General features: G+C 38.2%; 1 protein-coding gene across 2 annotated transcripts in view; it reads right to left on the minus strand.

Annotated features, from left to right (window-relative positions):
- Positions 1-19028, minus strand: part of VPS41 (VPS41 subunit of HOPS complex) — a 164852-nt gene that overhangs the window by 79306 nt on the left and 66518 nt on the right. For both annotated transcript variants that reach the window (XM_026006642.2, XM_072760038.1), the window contains exons 5-7: positions 16531-16605; positions 9089-9151; positions 6145-6210 (exon numbers count right to left, since the gene is read on the minus strand). In XM_026006642.2, coding sequence (XP_025862427.1) covers positions 6145-6210; positions 9089-9151; positions 16531-16605 — 204 coding nt within the window. The remainder of the gene's footprint in view (positions 1-6144; positions 6211-9088; positions 9152-16530; positions 16606-19028) is intronic.

Consider the following 19028-nt stretch of genomic DNA (forward strand, 5'->3'; position numbering starts at 1 on the left):
CTGAACAGTGAAATGCTTCTCATTTCATGCACACAGACCCTTTCCTTGTTTGCGAACTGACATTTTCTAGCTTACAAAGCAACCTGTCCCTGCGGCCAGGTCCCCTCATTCTATCCCACCACAATGCCAAACAGCTGACTATCTCGTTTCTAAAAATGAACTTGGCTGCAAACAGCACTGTGACAATTTAATAATTTGTCAGTCGTAGAACAAACTATTATGAAGTGTATTTCAGAGTTCAAAGGTAAAGGTCATAGGAAGCTAAAGTTTATCTGCTGACAGAGAAAGTTGAGCAATTAAAAAAAAAAAACCTAGGTAAGATCTGCTTGACAGACTTATTTCTAAAATAGAAACCTCATTGCTATGCTCATGTATTAGAATTTTTGCTACACAAGAGGTTACACTTTTTAAAAAATCCATAGGTTCACGTGTCTGAAAGCTCTCTCCAATGGCACTTTTAAGAAATGTGCCTTTTCTTTCCTTTTTCTTTTCTCCCAACATGAAAACAAAACAGAATTTAGAATAAGCTTTTTATGCTCATGTGTCAAGCAGTGGAGACCATAAATCCAGCTATGGCATTCAACTACTGAGAAGTTACCTTGAAAACCTAAAATAAAAGTTTATGCCAAATAGAACTATAGCCTCCTCTTCCTACTCCCTGGTGGATAAGGAGCTATCTCTAAAGACCAAAACAGCCAGAACCTTAAAAGGGAAGTATCAACAAATGTGTCAAACTACAGACTCAAGTTTTTTCTGCTATGTTGCTGTTTTGCAGGGCTATTCTGAGCTGTTTGTCCCAATTACTTGAAAAAAAATGTTTTTATAGGAATTATGATTTTAAATAAAATGAGAACTAAAATAGTAAATTAGGCATCTCTTTTAATTTTTCCTGTGAATATCCCACTGTAGGGCTTCCATTTTCCAAATTTTGTGTCTCTAGTCCCTGTGCTACTTTCACCAATGCTTACAGAAGTTGGCATATAATTCAAAGACTCATTTAGCTGTCAGTCTAAGGAAGATCGGTGTTCTTAAGGGTTAAGAATGCCTCTATTCCAGATTTCACCTTCATCTGGCTAGAATAATTTCTCTTTCAAAGGCAGAAGATCATAACCTCTCAGTTAATGCAATATTTGTCTTTACTCTCTTTTCTCTCTATAGGATCTGCCATCTGCCCTAAACAGAGAAGTCTCGAGATCTACGATATATGATTATCGCAGTCTTATCACCATTTGCTAAATGCTCGACTCTTCAAACTTGCTCTGCTTAGTTTACAGTGCTAGATGAAAATTGCAGTTGGAAAGATCAGTGTTACAACTGGGCCAATGTCATCTTGTGTTTCTTATTTTTCAAAGGTACAAAATACCATAACTTTGTTATGAAGCAAGCAGATCTCCCTAAAAACCTGCCAACACTTTCAAGATGAAAATGATCATGTCACAGTAGTGACCCCCCCTTAATGTCACCTTCTCAAAGCTTTTTCATTTTTAAAATCAAGGATACATTCCTTAATGAAATCAGAAATATTCCCTGAAATATTTTCAAATAAATAAATGTGTTTTATAATAAACAAAACACATTAATGCCAAAATCATGAAGCATAAGTGATCTTTAAAAGTGCATACCAGGGGCACCTGGGTGGCTTAGTTGGTTAAGTGTCTGCCTTTGGCTCAGGTCATGATCCTGGGGTCCTGGGTAGAGCCCTCCATCTGGGCATCCTGCTCAGCAGGGAGTCTGCTTCTCCCTCTCTCTCTGCCCCTCCTCTCTGCTTATGGTTTTTCTCTCTCTCTCAAATAAATAAACAAAATCTTTTAACAAAAAAATATTTTTTTTAATAAAAGTACCATATACACACAGAAGCAAGAAATAGCTCCAGGGATTTCTGCAAACCACACCAAACTCATTCACATTTTGGAAACCTCTGGTTATTTAACTGCATACAGAGAGGTCATTACAGTTTATTGAACAAACACTACTTTTTTACTGCTTAATAAATACATATTTATATAAGCAACTTAATGGATCCAGGGAAATCAGTCGATAGTTTGTACAAGTCCCTAAATGGAAGACACATTTACATAGCAATGTTTCTTAAGCCTCTAACACACATAAGAGAAATTATAACAGCTTTTTAAAGAGCAGCTAATTTGTTAGTCATCACACAAATAATTACAGCAAAATTAGTGACTCTAAAACCTAAAAAGGGTATTGGCACAAGGATAAATATACATAGATCAAGAAAACTGAGAGAACAGAAAAAAATTCTAACATTTATGATTACGTGATTTTTGACAGAGGCCAAGACAATGGCAAAAAAAAAAAAAAATCATCTTTTCAACAAACAAGGCTGGAACAAATAGATATCCATATGTAAAAGAATGAGCCTGGACTCTTCCTCACACCATACACAAAATTAACTCAAAGAAATTCTAGACCTAAATTTAAGAGTTAGAACTATAAGAGTCTTAGAAAAAAAACATAGGCATAAATCTTCATGACCTTAGATCAGGCAATGATTTTTTAGATACAACACCAAAAATTTAAGTGTCCAAAAAAAAGGGCAGGGTGGGTTAATGGGACTTCATTGAAATCTAATATTTTGATACCTCACAGATACCATAAGTAAAGCGAAAAGACAGGTGACAGACTGGGAGAAAATATTTGCAAATCTTGCACTGATAAAAGGCATGGATATACAATATATAAAAAATTTTTTTCACAGGTATATAATAAAAAAACAAAGAGCCCAATCCAAAAATGGGTAAAGAATCCAAAGAGACATTTCTCCAAAGAAGATACACAAATGGCCATTAAGCACATGAAAAGATGCTCAACATCATGGACAATGGAAATCACAACAATATGAGATACTAGGGATGTCTGGGTGGCTTAATGGTTGAGCGTCTCCCTTCGGCTCAGGGCATGATCCTGGGGGTCCTGGGATCAAGTCCTGTATCAGGCTCCCCACAGGGAGCCTGCTTCTCCCTCAGCCTGTGTCTCTGCCTCTCTGTGTCTCTCATGAATGAATAAATAAAATCTTTAAAAAATAATGAGATACCACTTCATACTCAGATGGCTATAATCAAAAAGACAGATAAAAATGAATGTTGGTCAGAGTATGGAGAAACTGAGGCCTTCATATATTGCTAATGAGTATGTACAATGGTGCAGCCACTTTGGAAAAGTGTGACAGCTGAATAATATACTTTAAACTTTATGATATGCAAATTATATATCAATAAAGCTATTAAAAATCTTAAAAATTGATCTAGTATCACTTACAATGACATGTGCAATCATATGCTTCTTCACATCAAAATTCTTCACACATGTACTTTTATCAATCCCAATATACTGAGTCCTTTATATAATACATTAGCCCTTTTGTGTGTTTTTTGTTTTAAATTACTTTAATCCAAATATTCTAATCAGGTCCATATGACCTGATTTGTTTTTACTTTACTTCATCTTTCTTATGTACATATAATTAAACATCTTTTTGTGCTTGAGAAGAAATGTCTACAGATGCCTTTCTGGAGAAATGAATAGGAAAAAAGAATCAGAATGCTTTCTTGTAGAACAATATTGTCAGATACAGAACTAATTGTCAAGTAGTCAATGATAACCAGAGATGAACCAAACTCCTGATGTTCTTGTCCTTTAAGCATTTGGTAAATTTCACTTACCCATCACAATGTTCATCTTTGTATAAATTCCATTGTTTCCCATATTAGCTCACCCACAATGAAGACTGGACTACTCAGTTGTCTGCACGATGCTCCTATATCTACTCAATGAGCTCTGACCCAAATAGCCACGTTCACACTATCCTTCCTACAGATGTCTATAAAGGATATCAAACGCTAAGTATAAGGATGAAGAATACACAATTGACACAGTTCACCCAGGCATCCTGCAAACTGACAAGCCATCCATGTAGTAATACTACTGTGGCAAACTTGATGAGACTCCTTGTATCCTCACAGTATAAAAGCATTTACCAAACTTCATGAATAACCGAGTTAAGAACTCAAATTAACACAGAAAAATTCCACCTTCAGATTCTGAGTACTATCACTTAGACATTGCCACTCATATTATCTCTATGCTCTTCTATACCAATGCCTTCAAGAAATAGAGGTTAACTGTAAAATTTCTAACTTCTAAAATCAGAAACTGGAACACAAAACTGCATCCTATGCTAGGAAAATACTTAAACCAAAGTGATTTATCAATTTTAAGTATATGAGGGATTATTAGTAAGAAGGCAACTGAGGGTGCCTGGGTGGCTCAGTTAATTAAGCATCTCCCTTTAGCTCAGGTCATGATTCTGGTGTCCTGGGACAGAACCCTGCATTGGGCTCCCTGCTCAGCGGGACTCTGCTACTCCCTCTCCCTCTGCTGCTCCCTCTCCCTCTCAAATAAATAAAATCTTTAAAAAGGAAAAAAAAAATTGTCTTCTCTCGAGAGAAGACAACTGAAGCAGGTTCTCCAGTCTCAGTCAAGCCTTCAGAGGACAGCATCCCCAGCCAAAAATGCAGACTGAAGCCTAGGGAGACTCAGAGGAAGCACTACAGAAGCAAACCACTCTGTAATTTCTGAACTGTGAGACAGTAAAAGTTTGTTGTTTTAAGCCACTTAAAAGAACAAACACACAAGAAAACACTCCGTATTCTTTTTTTTTTTTTTTTGGTACTCCGTATTCTTTATCTCCACTCAGTTTTAAATAAAAATGCACTGGTTTAAATTATAGCTGAGTGAGTTTATGCTATAGCTCTCCTAAAATTTCTTAACTAGAAAAGCATGCAATAAAGAAATACTTTAATAAGAGGAATTTTAAAGCTATTCTTCCTGAGGTCAACAAAGACAAGTAAGATAGTTGTTTTGTTTTTCCAAGAAGTGAATCAGCTGCAGATCTAAGCTAGAGAATGTTAGATTGAATGGGTAATTCCCACTGATTGATCCCACAGACATTTTTATGGGAGGCTGATGAAGTACAGCCTAAGGATAAGCATGAGCTGGGGGATGGGAAGCTAGCCGGCTCCCAACAAGAAATCAGAGCTGGTGCAAAGTTGGCTTCATGCTGTGGAGAGGAATCGGGATCTCCAGGACCTGCCATTCAACCATTACAATGAGCTAAAACCAGTGCTTGAAAAACACTAGGTAATGACCAGTATGCTTTCCTGCCCAATCAGTCTGAGATAGCAAACCAAAGGAAAACAACAGATAACCACCATAAAACATTCAAAAACCATTTGGCAGCTGAGCCTCAAGGTAGCCAGTCCGTAGGTATACAGTGCTACAGAAAGAACCACAGACCACCTCATTTTCACGGAGCGCTAAACTGGATATGAAATAATATTTGGCATTCCAGTACAGTGACAGCATTTTTGTTATAAAAATGGGTTTAAAATATCACTGGCTAATAAAAATAGAAAAAAAAAAAAAAAACTTGGACTTATTTTCCAGAAGCAGAAAGATTCTTTTAGAATTTACTGTATCTCTATACAAACAAGTAAATGTACAAAAGGAATACTTTATTCTCTCTCTCCTTTTTTTTTTTTTTAAAAGATTTTATTTATTTGAGAGAGAGCACAAGCAGGGGGAGTGGCAGAGGGAGAGGGAGAAGTAGGCTCCCAACTGCTGATATGAAGCTCGACCTCAGGATCTGGGATCATAGCCTGAGCCAAAGGCAGACACTTAACCAACTGAGCCACCAGGGCACCCCCTACTCTCTTTTTTAAAAATAGCACTTCATTAAGATAATGAAATATGCCAGAAACAGGTCAGAAAAAAAAAAGCCATAATCGTTCTAAAACTTTATGAAAGCCCGCAAGAAACTTCCACAACAGGTAAAAACATGAGTTTAATTGCTCTTTTGTTATTTTTAAATGCTACTTTTTTGTTTGTGGAAGGAACATTTCAAAGCACTAGATGACAGCTCTGTTTTTCTTGCCCTATATCTACTCCAAAGGATGATCAGTGAGAGGCACTGAGGTCCCATCTCCCCCAAGGGATAATGGTCTTACAATTTCACCACAATGGTCTTTCTCAAAATTTCTCCTAACGAATAGTTAGACATTAAAAATATTATGGATAAATAAAAAGCCCCAAGACTGCACATAATGGAAGACACAAAGCACTTACCTTCTTCCCTCCAGTCACAAACTGCTTACAGCTGGATTTCACGAAATGGGGGTGCACAGCAATGATCTGTAAAGGAACAAGAACCCATCACTGATGAGAGCACAGAATGAAACTCCTTTACACATTACAGGTAGCATGATCTAAAAATTATCCTGATAGCTAGGTAAGAAGAAATCTATGCAGGTAATAGCCTAAGACTGATGAAGTCTGAGTTTTGCTCTTTGGTAAAAAGACTTCTCCTGTGAAGCCAGGTCAAAGCTGAACGATGAGAGTGAATTAGCTCTAGTTTCTGGCTGAGTAAAGGACTCTCTGAGTGGGCATCTCTTCCTTAAGATCAATCAAGGCAACAAGATGTCACAAATGCTTGTGAATATGATGCACGGGAGAAATCCAGAAAAAGCCAACTAATTCCTTGTCCCAGATGCCTTCCAATGATCTGAGGGCACCCAAGTGGAATAGGTGGGGGAGTGTGACCTCCAATACACGTGGAGGGGAGGGGTCACTCGGAGGCCCTGGCAGTGGGAAAGGTAACAGAGCTGTAGGACCCCAGCGACAGAACTGACCACGCAGGACCTCCCCTTGGCCCTGCAGCTAAGTGGTTCCCCCCCCCACACACATGCTCACTGGCTGTCCACTCAGCCAATCTCCTCCCAGCCCCTTTCAGGGGTTTCTCCACAGGCTGCTCCTCCCTCATCACTGTCTACTTCATTCACCCTGACTTTTCTGGAAGGTTTGGGGGCTCCCCTCAGCGCAAGCTCATCCTCGTGGCTCCTCCTTTGTAGTTGTGCATCTGCATATACTCTTACCTCCTTGTCTTAGTTCCAAAACCACTGTAATTGCTAATACATCTTGGTTTTTTTCTAACCTAACATAACAAGCACTTGGGAGAATTCCTGCCTCCCAGGCTAGCCCTGCTTCCCTCTAACACTGTCCTAATCCACCCTGGAAACAAACTGAGTCATTGACACATTCTTAACATCTCTCATGAGAGTCTTCTTACCTCCCTTATAATGCATAACTCTAGAGAGCAACTTATTCCAGATATCCCCTATGTTCCTTGACCACATTATGTCAGCCTCTCCCCCCTCCCCCTCTCCTCTTCCTTCTTTCTTTCTTTCTTTCTTTCTTTCTTTCTTTCTTTCTTTCTTTCTTTCTTTCTTTCTTTCTTTCTTTCAATTTTATGTATTAATCTGAGAGAGAGAGAGAGAGACCATAAGCTGGGGGAGGGGGAGAGGAAGAGGGAGAAGCAGCCTCCCTACTGAGCAGAAGCCCAACGCAGGACTCGATCCCAGGACCCTGGGATCATGACCTATGCTGAAGGCAGAGGCTTAACTGACTCAGCCACCCAAGTGCAGCCTCTAATTTATTTCTTGATCTATGGTGAGCTTTCATATGTTTTCGAAACTGTCCTAAGGTCACCAGTGACTTCATAATTACCAGGTAAATGCCCTGTGTCAGTCCTCACCATGTCACTTCTACACTGCTGCCCACTCCTTTCTTCTGGAATCTCTCACTCCTCTGGCTTGCCTGACACCATTCTTCTGGAGAGCCCTTGCTCCCCACCCCATATACACACTGCCTGAATCATTACATTGGAATGTTCCAGAATTTCACCATCAGTCTTCTCTGGTCACTCTTTAACTTCTACCTAAATGATATCTTTAAACAATGTTCATCCTACTCAACTGTGGTTATCAACTTTGCATTTTTAGGACCAATCTCTACCTGAGCTCCACATTCATGTTTCTAACCTCTAAACCATTTCCACCAGATATACTAGTCATTTGAACTCAGAAACCAAATGAGCAACATCCCTTCTTGCAGCTGATGGCATCACCACATACCACTGCCAGAGCAAGAACCAGCTCCTCCCTCCTTCATTACCCCATCCAACCCATCACGATGGCTTGCAGCAAAGTCTACTTTCTAAAAGCTTTCTACATTCATGCCTTCAACTCCACCTTGAATATTCCTGACCCTCCTGTTAATGAGGTCCTGTGAAGCCCTGCCTCAAGTTCAGCATTAGCCTTCTAAACTGCCTTCTGTCTACAATCTCTCTCCTGCTTAAATCACCCTCCACTCTGGCAGAGTTGCCTTTCTAAAACACACATCAGATCCTATCTCTCCTTTACCTGTTGATTGATCAATAAGTGTTTGAATAAACAAGTGAAAACAATGAATGACCTCTTCCTTCAACAGCTCTAATCATCACTTTAACAACCATAACTGTTATTTAAGACCGCTCCTCCTGCCACGCATCTATCAGCCTTCCAATCTATACTGTATATAGTCACCATATTAATTTTCCTTAAGCTTAGCTCAGTTTATGTCACTTCTCTGCTCTTAAACATTCAATAATTTCTCCTTATCTACCACACAGAGTTCCAAACTCTTTAGCCTGAAAATAAAACCAGCCCCAAACTGCCTGCACGGCTCTCCTGCCAAGTCAGTGTTTTATGCACCATCTAAACTAGACTGTTTTTGCCACTTCCTGAACACAACTTGGAACTTTCTGGCCTCTCCATCTATATTATATTGTTCTTCCACATGGAAAGCCGGTTTGTCTACCCTGTCCATTTATTAATGCCCACCCAAATATCACTCCCCCTGTGAAGCCCTCACCAACAAGGACAACTAGAAGTAAACTTCTCTTGGCTTTGGACTCCTTGATACTGTTAGTACTTCTTTGATTCTTTAATCATAGGCTGTATGTGTCATATCACTCACTACAACAAAAGATTCCTGGGGACGGACCGATATCATAGTCATATAACACACATCCCGTGCTCTTTTACACCATCAGATGATATCTAGTACTTCCTAAGTATTGAGAAGATGCTTACTGACAAAATTAATGCAAGATGGGTAGCGCTCAAAGTACTGCAATCCTAATTGTCTCAGTTAAGAAAACCCTTAGAAAAATTAAAACTTACTGAATACTTACTTTAATGGGACAGTCAAAAGTCTCATGAAATTCTTCTCCAGAATACAGTCCAAACACCTGCACCTGAAAAGTAAAATGGATCCTGTGAGTTCACCATGACAGCAACAAAGAAGGCTGCTGAGTCGGTCAAAATACATACTATTGATTTTTTAAAAAGTAGAATATTTAATAATCCAAGGCCCCTGTGATCTCTATTAAAGATCCAATGAAAACAATTCTATCAGGGTGAGAGTACTCCACTGCAATTAAGCTTTTATAAGCATCTCATGGATATAGTTCCCTTTACTTACCACAAATTTGTTTTATTAAATGGATACCAACTTTTAAAAATGAATAGGTATGAATAGGTTATTAATATTCTTTTATGAACTTCCCATAGGCTAGCCCTAAAGGAATTATTTTTTTCCTTCCCTTGAAGGAAAAAAAGAGCTTTTTTTTTTTTTTGAGTCATATATACATAAATCAACCATGCAGATCAATGTAGCAAGAGATTAGGTGAACTGCACTTCATTTATAATCTTATGTTGAATCTACTGAGAGTGTATAAAAATAAGATTGAAGTTTCTACTTATTACTGCCTCCTTTAAATTTGTTCCAGACTACTTTATCCATAATCTGAGTGGTTTACTTAAAAACTGAATGATAGACATATTGCAAAAAGTACGAATCATAAATTTACAGCTTGATAAATTTTTATGAAATTGCATAAACCTTGCAGACACCATCCAGATCAAGAAATAGAACCCAAGGAGTGCTTTTGTATTGTTTCGCATTCAGTAACACCCTCACAAATGAACCACTACTTTCAGGTCTATCACCACAGATGAATTGTGCTGGTGTTTGAATTTTATATAAATAGAATCATAAGCTATTTTGCTGGCTTCTTTCACTCTATGTCTTCCTTAGAAGATTTATCCACACTGTCATGTATAGCAGTAGCAGGTTCTTTGCCTTTGCTGTATAGTATTTCAATGTATGAATACACCACAATTCACATATCCACCTTTTGTTGATCATTTGGGTTGTTTCCACATTGGGGCTATTACAAATAATGCTCCCATGAGCACTCTTTATAAATTTTTTGATGCACTTAGATACACATTTGTGAAGAGTACATAAGTGGGAATGGAACTGTCACAGGCTAGGCAACTAGCCTAGTTCACATTTAATAAACAGCCAAACCATTTCGCAAATGGTTTTTCGCAAAAGTGGTTTCGATCAATTTACACTCTTATCAGCAGAGCTTAAGATTCCAGGAGCTCTCAGACACTTGGAGCTAACTATTAGGGGCACTTAGAACTGTTTCCCAACACTTGGGATGTGTGCACTTTTTTTCTAGTCTCTAGAAGAGAGGTATTACTCCTTTTTTAATTTTGTAAGAACTCACTAGTGAAGCCATCTAGGTCAGATGGCTCTATGTGAGGAAGTTTTTAATTACAAGTTCAAATATTTAAGTAGTTATAAAACTATTCAGGCTTTTGATTTTGATTTCTTCTCATTTTCATCCTAGTAATTTGTGAAAGGTTCATTTTTGCGAGTTCAAAGAGGAAAATTTACTCATGACACAATTTTTGGAGACAGATTCATTCATTAAGAGGTAAAATCATGAGGACACCCTTTTTGGGGCTACTGCTTTCACATCCTGTGCCAAGTGTGTTACCTGGATTCCAACAACAGCACACAGTCAAATGGAACAAAGATGGAATGTGATTTACCCTGAGGTGGTCTGTTAGAAGGTATTCTTGACATATAAACACATGCATGTCCCACTACCATCTTGCTTCTCATTGTTTGGAGGCAATTATCATTACTGCACAGATAAGATCCCTGGATACTAATGGCCAGGCCCCACCCTAGACAAACTAAACAGTTCCAGTGGGGTAGAGTGGTATTTTAAAAGGTTCACAACTGCAAGTATGCAGTTAGCAATGAAAATCCTGCTCATTTGGTCCTTATAGGAACACCACTAGGTATGACAGCAAACACTACCAGGCCTGCGGACCAGATGATTCTGCAGAAAAATGAATGACTTGCCCAAGGTCATTAAGAAGCAAGAATAATGTTCCAAACTCTATTCTCTTACACACTAACATTATATGACACAGCCTATTATATGGAAATAGATGTCTTTCTATGTTAAGTGTAGGCAAAGTGGGACAGGAAAAAAACATTCAAAAGCCTCAAATATTTACCAAATGGAAATGAAGGTGAATGTCAGACTCTGAATTAGGCAACTCTGTGACAAAAGCTGAAACTAAATGAAGCCAACCATTCATTCCACTGGACAAGCTTTCTTCTGACTACAGCAGAGTAAAGGTGATATTCAGAACAAAAGTTAGGGGATTTTTATTGTGGGGAAAAGTATATGAGATGTAAATAAACAATGTATGTACCCACAGAAGAAGACTGAGGCATCAGTAAATGAGAAAATAAATATTAAGGAATGTGAATCTAAAGGTGAAATTAAATTATGAATCAACAGGGATAAGTGCCCCTTAAAAAATTACGAACCCATATTAAAAAACGTTATGAACCCATAGGAGATGTAATAGTAGAATAAGGGGGAATCAACAGGAAAGTGAAGACCAGAGCTCTGGGCTATGTCTCTACTGCTACGTTTACCTCTTAATCACCTCTTCCTCAAATACTCCTATTTTCTCCTTCAATATGGAAAACACTGTAACTTCATGAGACAAGTCTCATAAACATGAGCAGTACAAGCAGAGTAATTTGTAAAACCTTCTACATTTTGGTTCATTCCAGTAATGTGACAGGCCAAAGGAGTTGGTCACAAGTTATACTACTATAGCTAATTAAACCCAAAACAATTTTTATTCATTTCTTCTCTTTCTCCCTCTCTATTCACTTTGCCTTTTGTCAGTGGATATCATATTTGTTTGTGAAAGGCATTTGTTGAATGTCTGCCTAGAATTCTGGCTTTAAGGAAGATCACATTCCAGATAAGAACCTGTAATTACAGACTAAAATAGAAGGGATCCTTTTGAAAATGGTCTCCTCTAACAATCTCCCCCAATTAATCACAAAAATATCTAATGAAGGAAAAGACAAAATTCAGAACAGTTGGCCTTATAGTCAAACTTCTGCAGTCCTGGACGATTTCTCATGAACTCTAGGCCCGAACCACAGAAAGTATGTGATATGTTTTATTGCTTAAAGTAAAGAAAACGTACCCTCACAAAGCAGTAAGAAAGGTGTGTATTCTTCTCCAATTGAGCATCGAGTTATATTATTTGCCAACCGGGAAACTGGGCGACAGCCCATCTGATATAGAGTAACCGTGCATGAGGTGGCCAGAGTGTCAGACAACCCCCCAGGAAGGACTTCCCTTGAAATGGCTTCTCTCTCTAAGCCCAGCTTCCAAACAGCAACGGGTAGAGTAGGAACAGGAATGAATATGAAAGTAGCCATTCCATTGAGGGTGGTCGCTGAAGAGACCCTCACAGAGGAGATTGCCAGTTTCATTTCCTCCACCCATAAAGAGTGTCAGAGACTCAGGAGAGGTGACAGCAGAGGCTCCCACATCACTGGGGGCGCTGCCTTCACTGATTACTTTTGGGCAGAGGAATTCAAGTTCATTAGCAGGACCCCTGTGTGGAGCTGAGAAGGTGATTTCCACAACACCCAAAATGGTAACAGGCAGGGCCAAGAGCAATCAGACATAGAATGTGTTTGCTAGCCCAGATTCAGAAAGAGCCCTCTCCTTGATCTGGAATGGATAAACAAGCAACAAAAAATGTATACAAGGTCTATAAAAAGGATACTGCAGAGCACAATTCTGATGACTTGGAGGGAGAAAAAGCATGCTTTTAAAAATGTTTCCTGGTAAGCGGATAAGAAAGAAAACTAGAAAACTGTTCAGTGACTTCGCTAAGATGAAAAGACCTCCATGAGTCTGGAGCAGAAAGATAGCCTGATGATTGCTAGTAATTACAATGTTTCTTTTGTTCCTCATACTATTCCAAACAATTTATAAATATTAATTCATTTACTTCCAATAATTAAGGAGGCAGACACTATCATTATCCCCATTCTATAGAAGAGGAAACCGACTGAGGCACACAGCGACAGGAATAATGAACCTGACATCATACAGCCAAAATGTGGCAGGACAATTCTACTCCTAATCTTGATACTGTACTGTCTAGCACTTTAAGACCTACAGAAAGCTGTAAAATTTTAATTAAATATACTATCTGGCTAATATGAAAATAGAACTCAAGGGATGCCTGGGTAACTTAGCAGTTAAGCATCTGCCTTTGGCTCAGGGCATGATTCTGGGGTCCTTGGATCGAGTCCCACATCAGGTTCCCTACAGGGAGCCTGCTTCTCTCTCTCTCTGCCTCTGTCTCTGCCTCTCTCTCTCTCTCTCTCTGTGTGTCTCTCATGAATAAACAAAATCTTTAAAAAAAAAAAAAGAAGAAGAAGAAGAAAAGAAAAGAAAAGAAAAAGAAAAAGAAAAAGGAAAAGAAAAAGAAAAAGAAAGAAAAAGAAAAAGAAAAAGAAAAAGAAAAAGAAAAAGAAAAAGAAAAAGAAAAAGAAAAAGAAAAAGAAAAAGAAAAAGAAAAAGAAAAGAAAATAGAGCTCAGAGCAATAGAAAGACTTCAGGAAAATTACAAATCCAAGATGGAATAAAACTCTATTCCATAAGGCAAAACTGACATTGGGAGGAAAGCAAATCAACAAAGGGAACAAACCAGAAACTCCCCGTGACTACATAGAAATGAGGAGGACAAAAACAATGAGAAAGAAAAACACATACATGTGTGCGTGTGTGTGTGTGCTTGTCTGTGTGTCATGCACACAGTATGACCAATTTTCTTAACAATAAGAATTGTTTTCTTAACAATTTTCAAAAATAGATAAGTACCATTCACCCTCTTGCCTTGAAAAGTTTAGGTACAATAATGCAGCTGGGAGAAAGGCCAGTCTGCAATGGGTTAAGAAGTGAATGGCTAGCTGGAAAAACAGTTAACATACACCCAGAGGGCTCACCATACACCCAACATCTGGCAACAGGCAGCCTCCCCCCCCGCAGTGTGTCCACTGCCCAGCAGCAGAGGCAGAGGCACTGGGAGGCCAAGGGGGAGCCCCCAGCCTAAGACAGGGGAGCGGAAATCCCGCCCAGGCAGGCGGAATACAGAGCCTGCTCTTAGCCTCTGCACTGGAACTGCCTCCAGCCTAAGTATTATTGGGTTTCTTTGAAGAAATGAAAATAAATGGAACTGAAGCAATAATCAAAATCAGAACTGAAGTAAACTTTCCCAAAATGAAAACAATACTTCAGTATATGGATCAAAAGGACTTACTGTGTTCCAGACAAAATTAATGAAAATAGACCCGAACAAGACATAACTTAGCAAACTGAACTACAAGGGCCGTATATTGTTGTTTTATTGTTGTTATTATTATTAGTCTAAGCTCCAAGGCAAGACAGAAAAAAAATTAAAAACGTTTTGTGAAAGAACAAAAGTATGCTAGCCTCAGACATGTCCGCAAAAATAAGGGTCAGACAAAAGGGAGCAACAGCTCCAAAATTTTTAAGAGAAAGTATCTCCACCCTGAACTCTACACTAAATTGATCCTACTTTATGTATGAAGGCGACATATTTTATCTAAGAAAAATCACAACAGCCACTTAAAGATGCATTGTATCTAGATATCGGGGGGGGGTTATCTGTGTAATAATCTTTATATTTTTATCATTACTAACCACTTTGCCAGATCATTCTATACTAGATACTCAATTTCCTCAATAGTGGCTGGCTTACAGGCATACATACACATGCACATACATGCGCAATACCAGCTAGCTTACATAAATTATGTGCACCAAAAGATTTGTTTCCAGTTCTATCAATGCTACTAAAATATATGTGAAAACTATTTTTAAAAATGTATCATGGGTCTACACCAAATATGGCATTTATAAATCTATCTAAATTGGAAAACAGGTATTTGCCGAGAACTATACCAGGTGATATCTGAAGGTCATTAACCACTAGCCACAGTAAAATATCCCACTTTGCCCTATCAAATAATTATTCAACAATGAAAGCTTTGAGAATTCCTTGATGAAGTATTTTAGTAAAAATTCTTTTCCAATTTGAAAAACAAATATTCTCTTTCAACAATTTAGTTCAACTAAATTGGTTGTCAGCCCAGAAGGAATTCCTTATCTTTAAGAAAACAAAATAAAGATGATCTTTCCTTTACAAATACATGACTACAAAAACGTTTCATTTCTTTGGGTTAATTCTAAATTTCATTACATACCAACTCCTCCCTCAACTCCCTGACAGTCTGGTCCTCCCCAGAATTTTAGAAAGCACTATAAAACTTGACAGTGCTCTTTGGAAAACACAGTGTTCCAATGACAATTTCAAAGGACCTTTTGGGCCACATTAAGCTTAGATATATAAAATGTACTCTTGTGTGTCAAGAGGATTTTTCTTTTGCTGATAGATTAAATGGGTATAAATCTTTTACATGGAGTACATTATTTTTCATTTACTCATCTTAATGACCCACTGAATTTAGATCATGTAAAAATGCAAAATTAGATTAGGAAATGTGCTCTATTCAGTCAGGAATATGTAAGATTGTGTAATGATTCTAAATGCACTTTCTTCTCAAGCTGTTATTTTAGAAAAGTAGCTTAAATACACCGTGCATTAGAATTTTATCATTGCAAACCAACATTAGAAAAGACTTCCATCGACTGGAAAACAAAAAAGACATTCTTATAAGTGGAAAATCAATCACCACAACCACTAAATGTCACAGCTCAACATCAGCAAGAAGCACTGATAATTGTTAGTTATACACTGCACAAATGATGTATGTCCTCGGTAGAGGAAGTGGGTGCCAGGTTTTTAGAAAACTGTACATATATTGATTTTACATTTATTTAATGTGGCCATTGTAAGACACTTTATTCTTCTGATAAACTATGATTGCTTATCAAAAGATTCTATAATTCAAGAGAAACATTCATAACTTGTGTGAAAATGAAAACCACCGGCCCACAGAAATCAGGCCCACAAAATCCAATTTTGTGGATTTATGGCAGAAAGGCATTAAACTACTGTCTTGCAGGAACTGCAGACTAGTCACTGAAGTATAAGTGGCACAGCAGTAATGATTAAGGTGACACGTCCCCCTGCCACAGCTGTTAATCAGCTTAATACTAGTTACATTATTGACATTCTTGTAATTACTTTTCCTAAGGCACATTTGTGCAAAATATATTTTACTTTAATTATGAGCAATCGGAAGCAAGTCCAATACCCAAAAAGAATAATCAAGATTCTCCTAGGGCAGGTATACAGTAAGCAGAGGTGTTTCCAAGCCCCTAGAGTGGGAGAATATTCCGGTCCTCAGAGCCAGATGGTGCTTTCCACCTGCCCCAGTCATTGCCATACCTTGCCATCCTCCGAACACACGCCCATGTGCTCTCCACTTTCATCCAGGCTAATCTGATTTATCTTCACAGGACTCTATTAAAACAAACAAATAAACATGTAAAACTTCAGGAAAATATATATCAACCAAATGCTTTGGCTCTTTGTAATATTTAAGTGATATAAACTGTCTATTAAGTTTAGATGTGTGAGTCCAAGACATACTTGGCATTTTGCAAATGCAAATGGTAAAGTACAGCTTTGTTCTCACATGTGTAATAAACCCAGAAACCTAGATTTCTCGAAATTACATATTTCATATGCTTCAAGTCCCAGCTAAAATGTTTTTTGTTACAGGTTATATGGCTTTTTATTAACTCTGTTCTATTTATTCCACATTCCTAAAATTTCTTCCCAACCAAAATCCATTAAAAGAACATAACAAACACCAATGTAAAAATCATGATGTAAAGAGAAATTTTCACTGTTTTAGCTTGGTATGTCAGCCACTCTATCTGTTCTTCTCTCTTAAATCACAAGTCAACTTTGTATTTGCACTTTATTCTTTGTACTTTCTGGGGGGAAATCCACAGGGTCTAGTTGATATTCATTAATTTGTTATCCCTATTCTTTTGAGTAATCTCAAATTTTAAAAATCTGTCAAGACTGAAATCAGGCATTCTATTTTGGATGTATTTTCCCAAGTATAAATACACAACAGAACTTTTACAACTGTTCACGGCTTTCTAGTTTTTTATGTAGTCAACTGTTTACTTACTTTAACATTCATATAGGTGGATTTTCCAATAGAATTTAAAAGTGGTAAATGTTGACATTAAGAAATGGCAACCTTTTTCCCCCTTCTTAAATAATGGCAGCTTCCTGCTATTTTACACAAACATGATAGAACTAAGCATGGAAAGAAAAGTAAGCCTTTATCAGTTATGACATGAGTCTGCAAATTAGTTTCTTAAAGTTTCTAACCTTAAAGTAATTTGGCTTACTGATAAGAATAAATGAAAAAATAGAAAATGGAATGTTCCTTTCTCAGAGAAAGTATCTTAGAACTAATAAGCAAAGGTTAGAGCAGATCCAGACTCCCAGACCTTGGAAGGCCACTCAATGACTAATGCTGCTGAAACAAATTCCTCAGTCGCAGGTTGAGACGGCTGACCTCAGAATCCTTCCTCATGTTGATTCCCGCACAAGCAACATTCCTGAAATGCAGTCTATGAAAAGCAACCTATCTCCTTAAAAGTTCCTAGAATGTTGGGGTGTGCCTGGGTGGCTCAGTCGGTTATGTGTCTGCCTTTAGCTTGGCTCATGATACCGGGATCCTGGAATCAAGTCCTGCATCAGGTTCCCTGCTCAATGGGAAGCCTGCTTTTCCCTCTGCCCCTCTTGTGCGCTCTCTCTTTCTCTCTCTCTCTCTCAAATAAATTTTTTTTTAAAGTTCCTAGAATGTTAAAAAGAGGAAAGGATCTTGTAGATAGATATTTGATCCCTTTTATAGAAAAATAAACCAAAGTCCACGGATGAGAATCACAATAAAGAACGAGGGATCTAAACCTGAGAGCAGTGGACAGGTGTCCTGCACAGGGAGTGTTATGATGAATGGCAAGGAATATGCAACACAAAATACATGCTGAACTGGGACACAGTGAGGCCAGCATGTCTGGACTTCTGGCTGACAAGCCTGACTCAGCACAGCTTCTACAGTCTTCTCTGGCTAAATGCTTTTCTCATAAAATATCTTCTGTCAACACCCTCCCAATGCTTATCATTTTGCTCATCGCACATTTTAATACCCATTTACTCTCGGCAAATATAAACCTCACATACCCGACTGTAATTTAACCAGGATGTGTTATAATTTATAATTTATTAAATTATAATTTAATAGGTGCATGGGAGCCTGAACAACGTTGAGCTTTTCTCTCCTGTCCTGTCCAACTCGGTGGTATCCACACGTGACCATATAGGTTAAATTAGTCAAAACTAAACAAAATCACAAATTTCATTCCTCAATTGCACCAACATCTGACAAGTACTCAACCACCACACGGACCAGCAGCTATCGTATTAACACACCAATCAGAATATTTTCCTCACTGCAGAAACTTCTACTGGACGGTGCTGTTCCAGGCCTACAAAACTTAGCCTTGACACGGACTGCAGTCCTTCTTTATAGGCCTTTCTTTACAACTCACAATAAGAAGTGTATTTCCTTCCCATATGCATGTCACAATTTATGTGATCTCTTTTCTTGGGCTCTGGCATCTTGCCAGTATTCTCCAGGTCACACTGTATCATTTTCCAAAGACCCGGCATACACACAGTAGCTGGTCCTCAGGATCTCAGGGGAAACAGTCGGCATACGATGAGCATACGATGGGCATACAATGGTCATCGCTACCTCACAATAAGGAAAAGGAGACTTCCAGAGTTTCTCAGGGCTGTCTGGAACCACAGGACTTCTCAGTGGCTGGTCATAAGAAAAGCAAACTTTTAATCACAAT

Source organism: Vulpes vulpes, chromosome 5 (genome assembly GCF_048418805.1).
Source record: "Vulpes vulpes isolate BD-2025 chromosome 5, VulVul3, whole genome shotgun sequence".
Taxonomy (NCBI): domain Eukaryota; kingdom Metazoa; phylum Chordata; class Mammalia; order Carnivora; family Canidae; genus Vulpes; species Vulpes vulpes.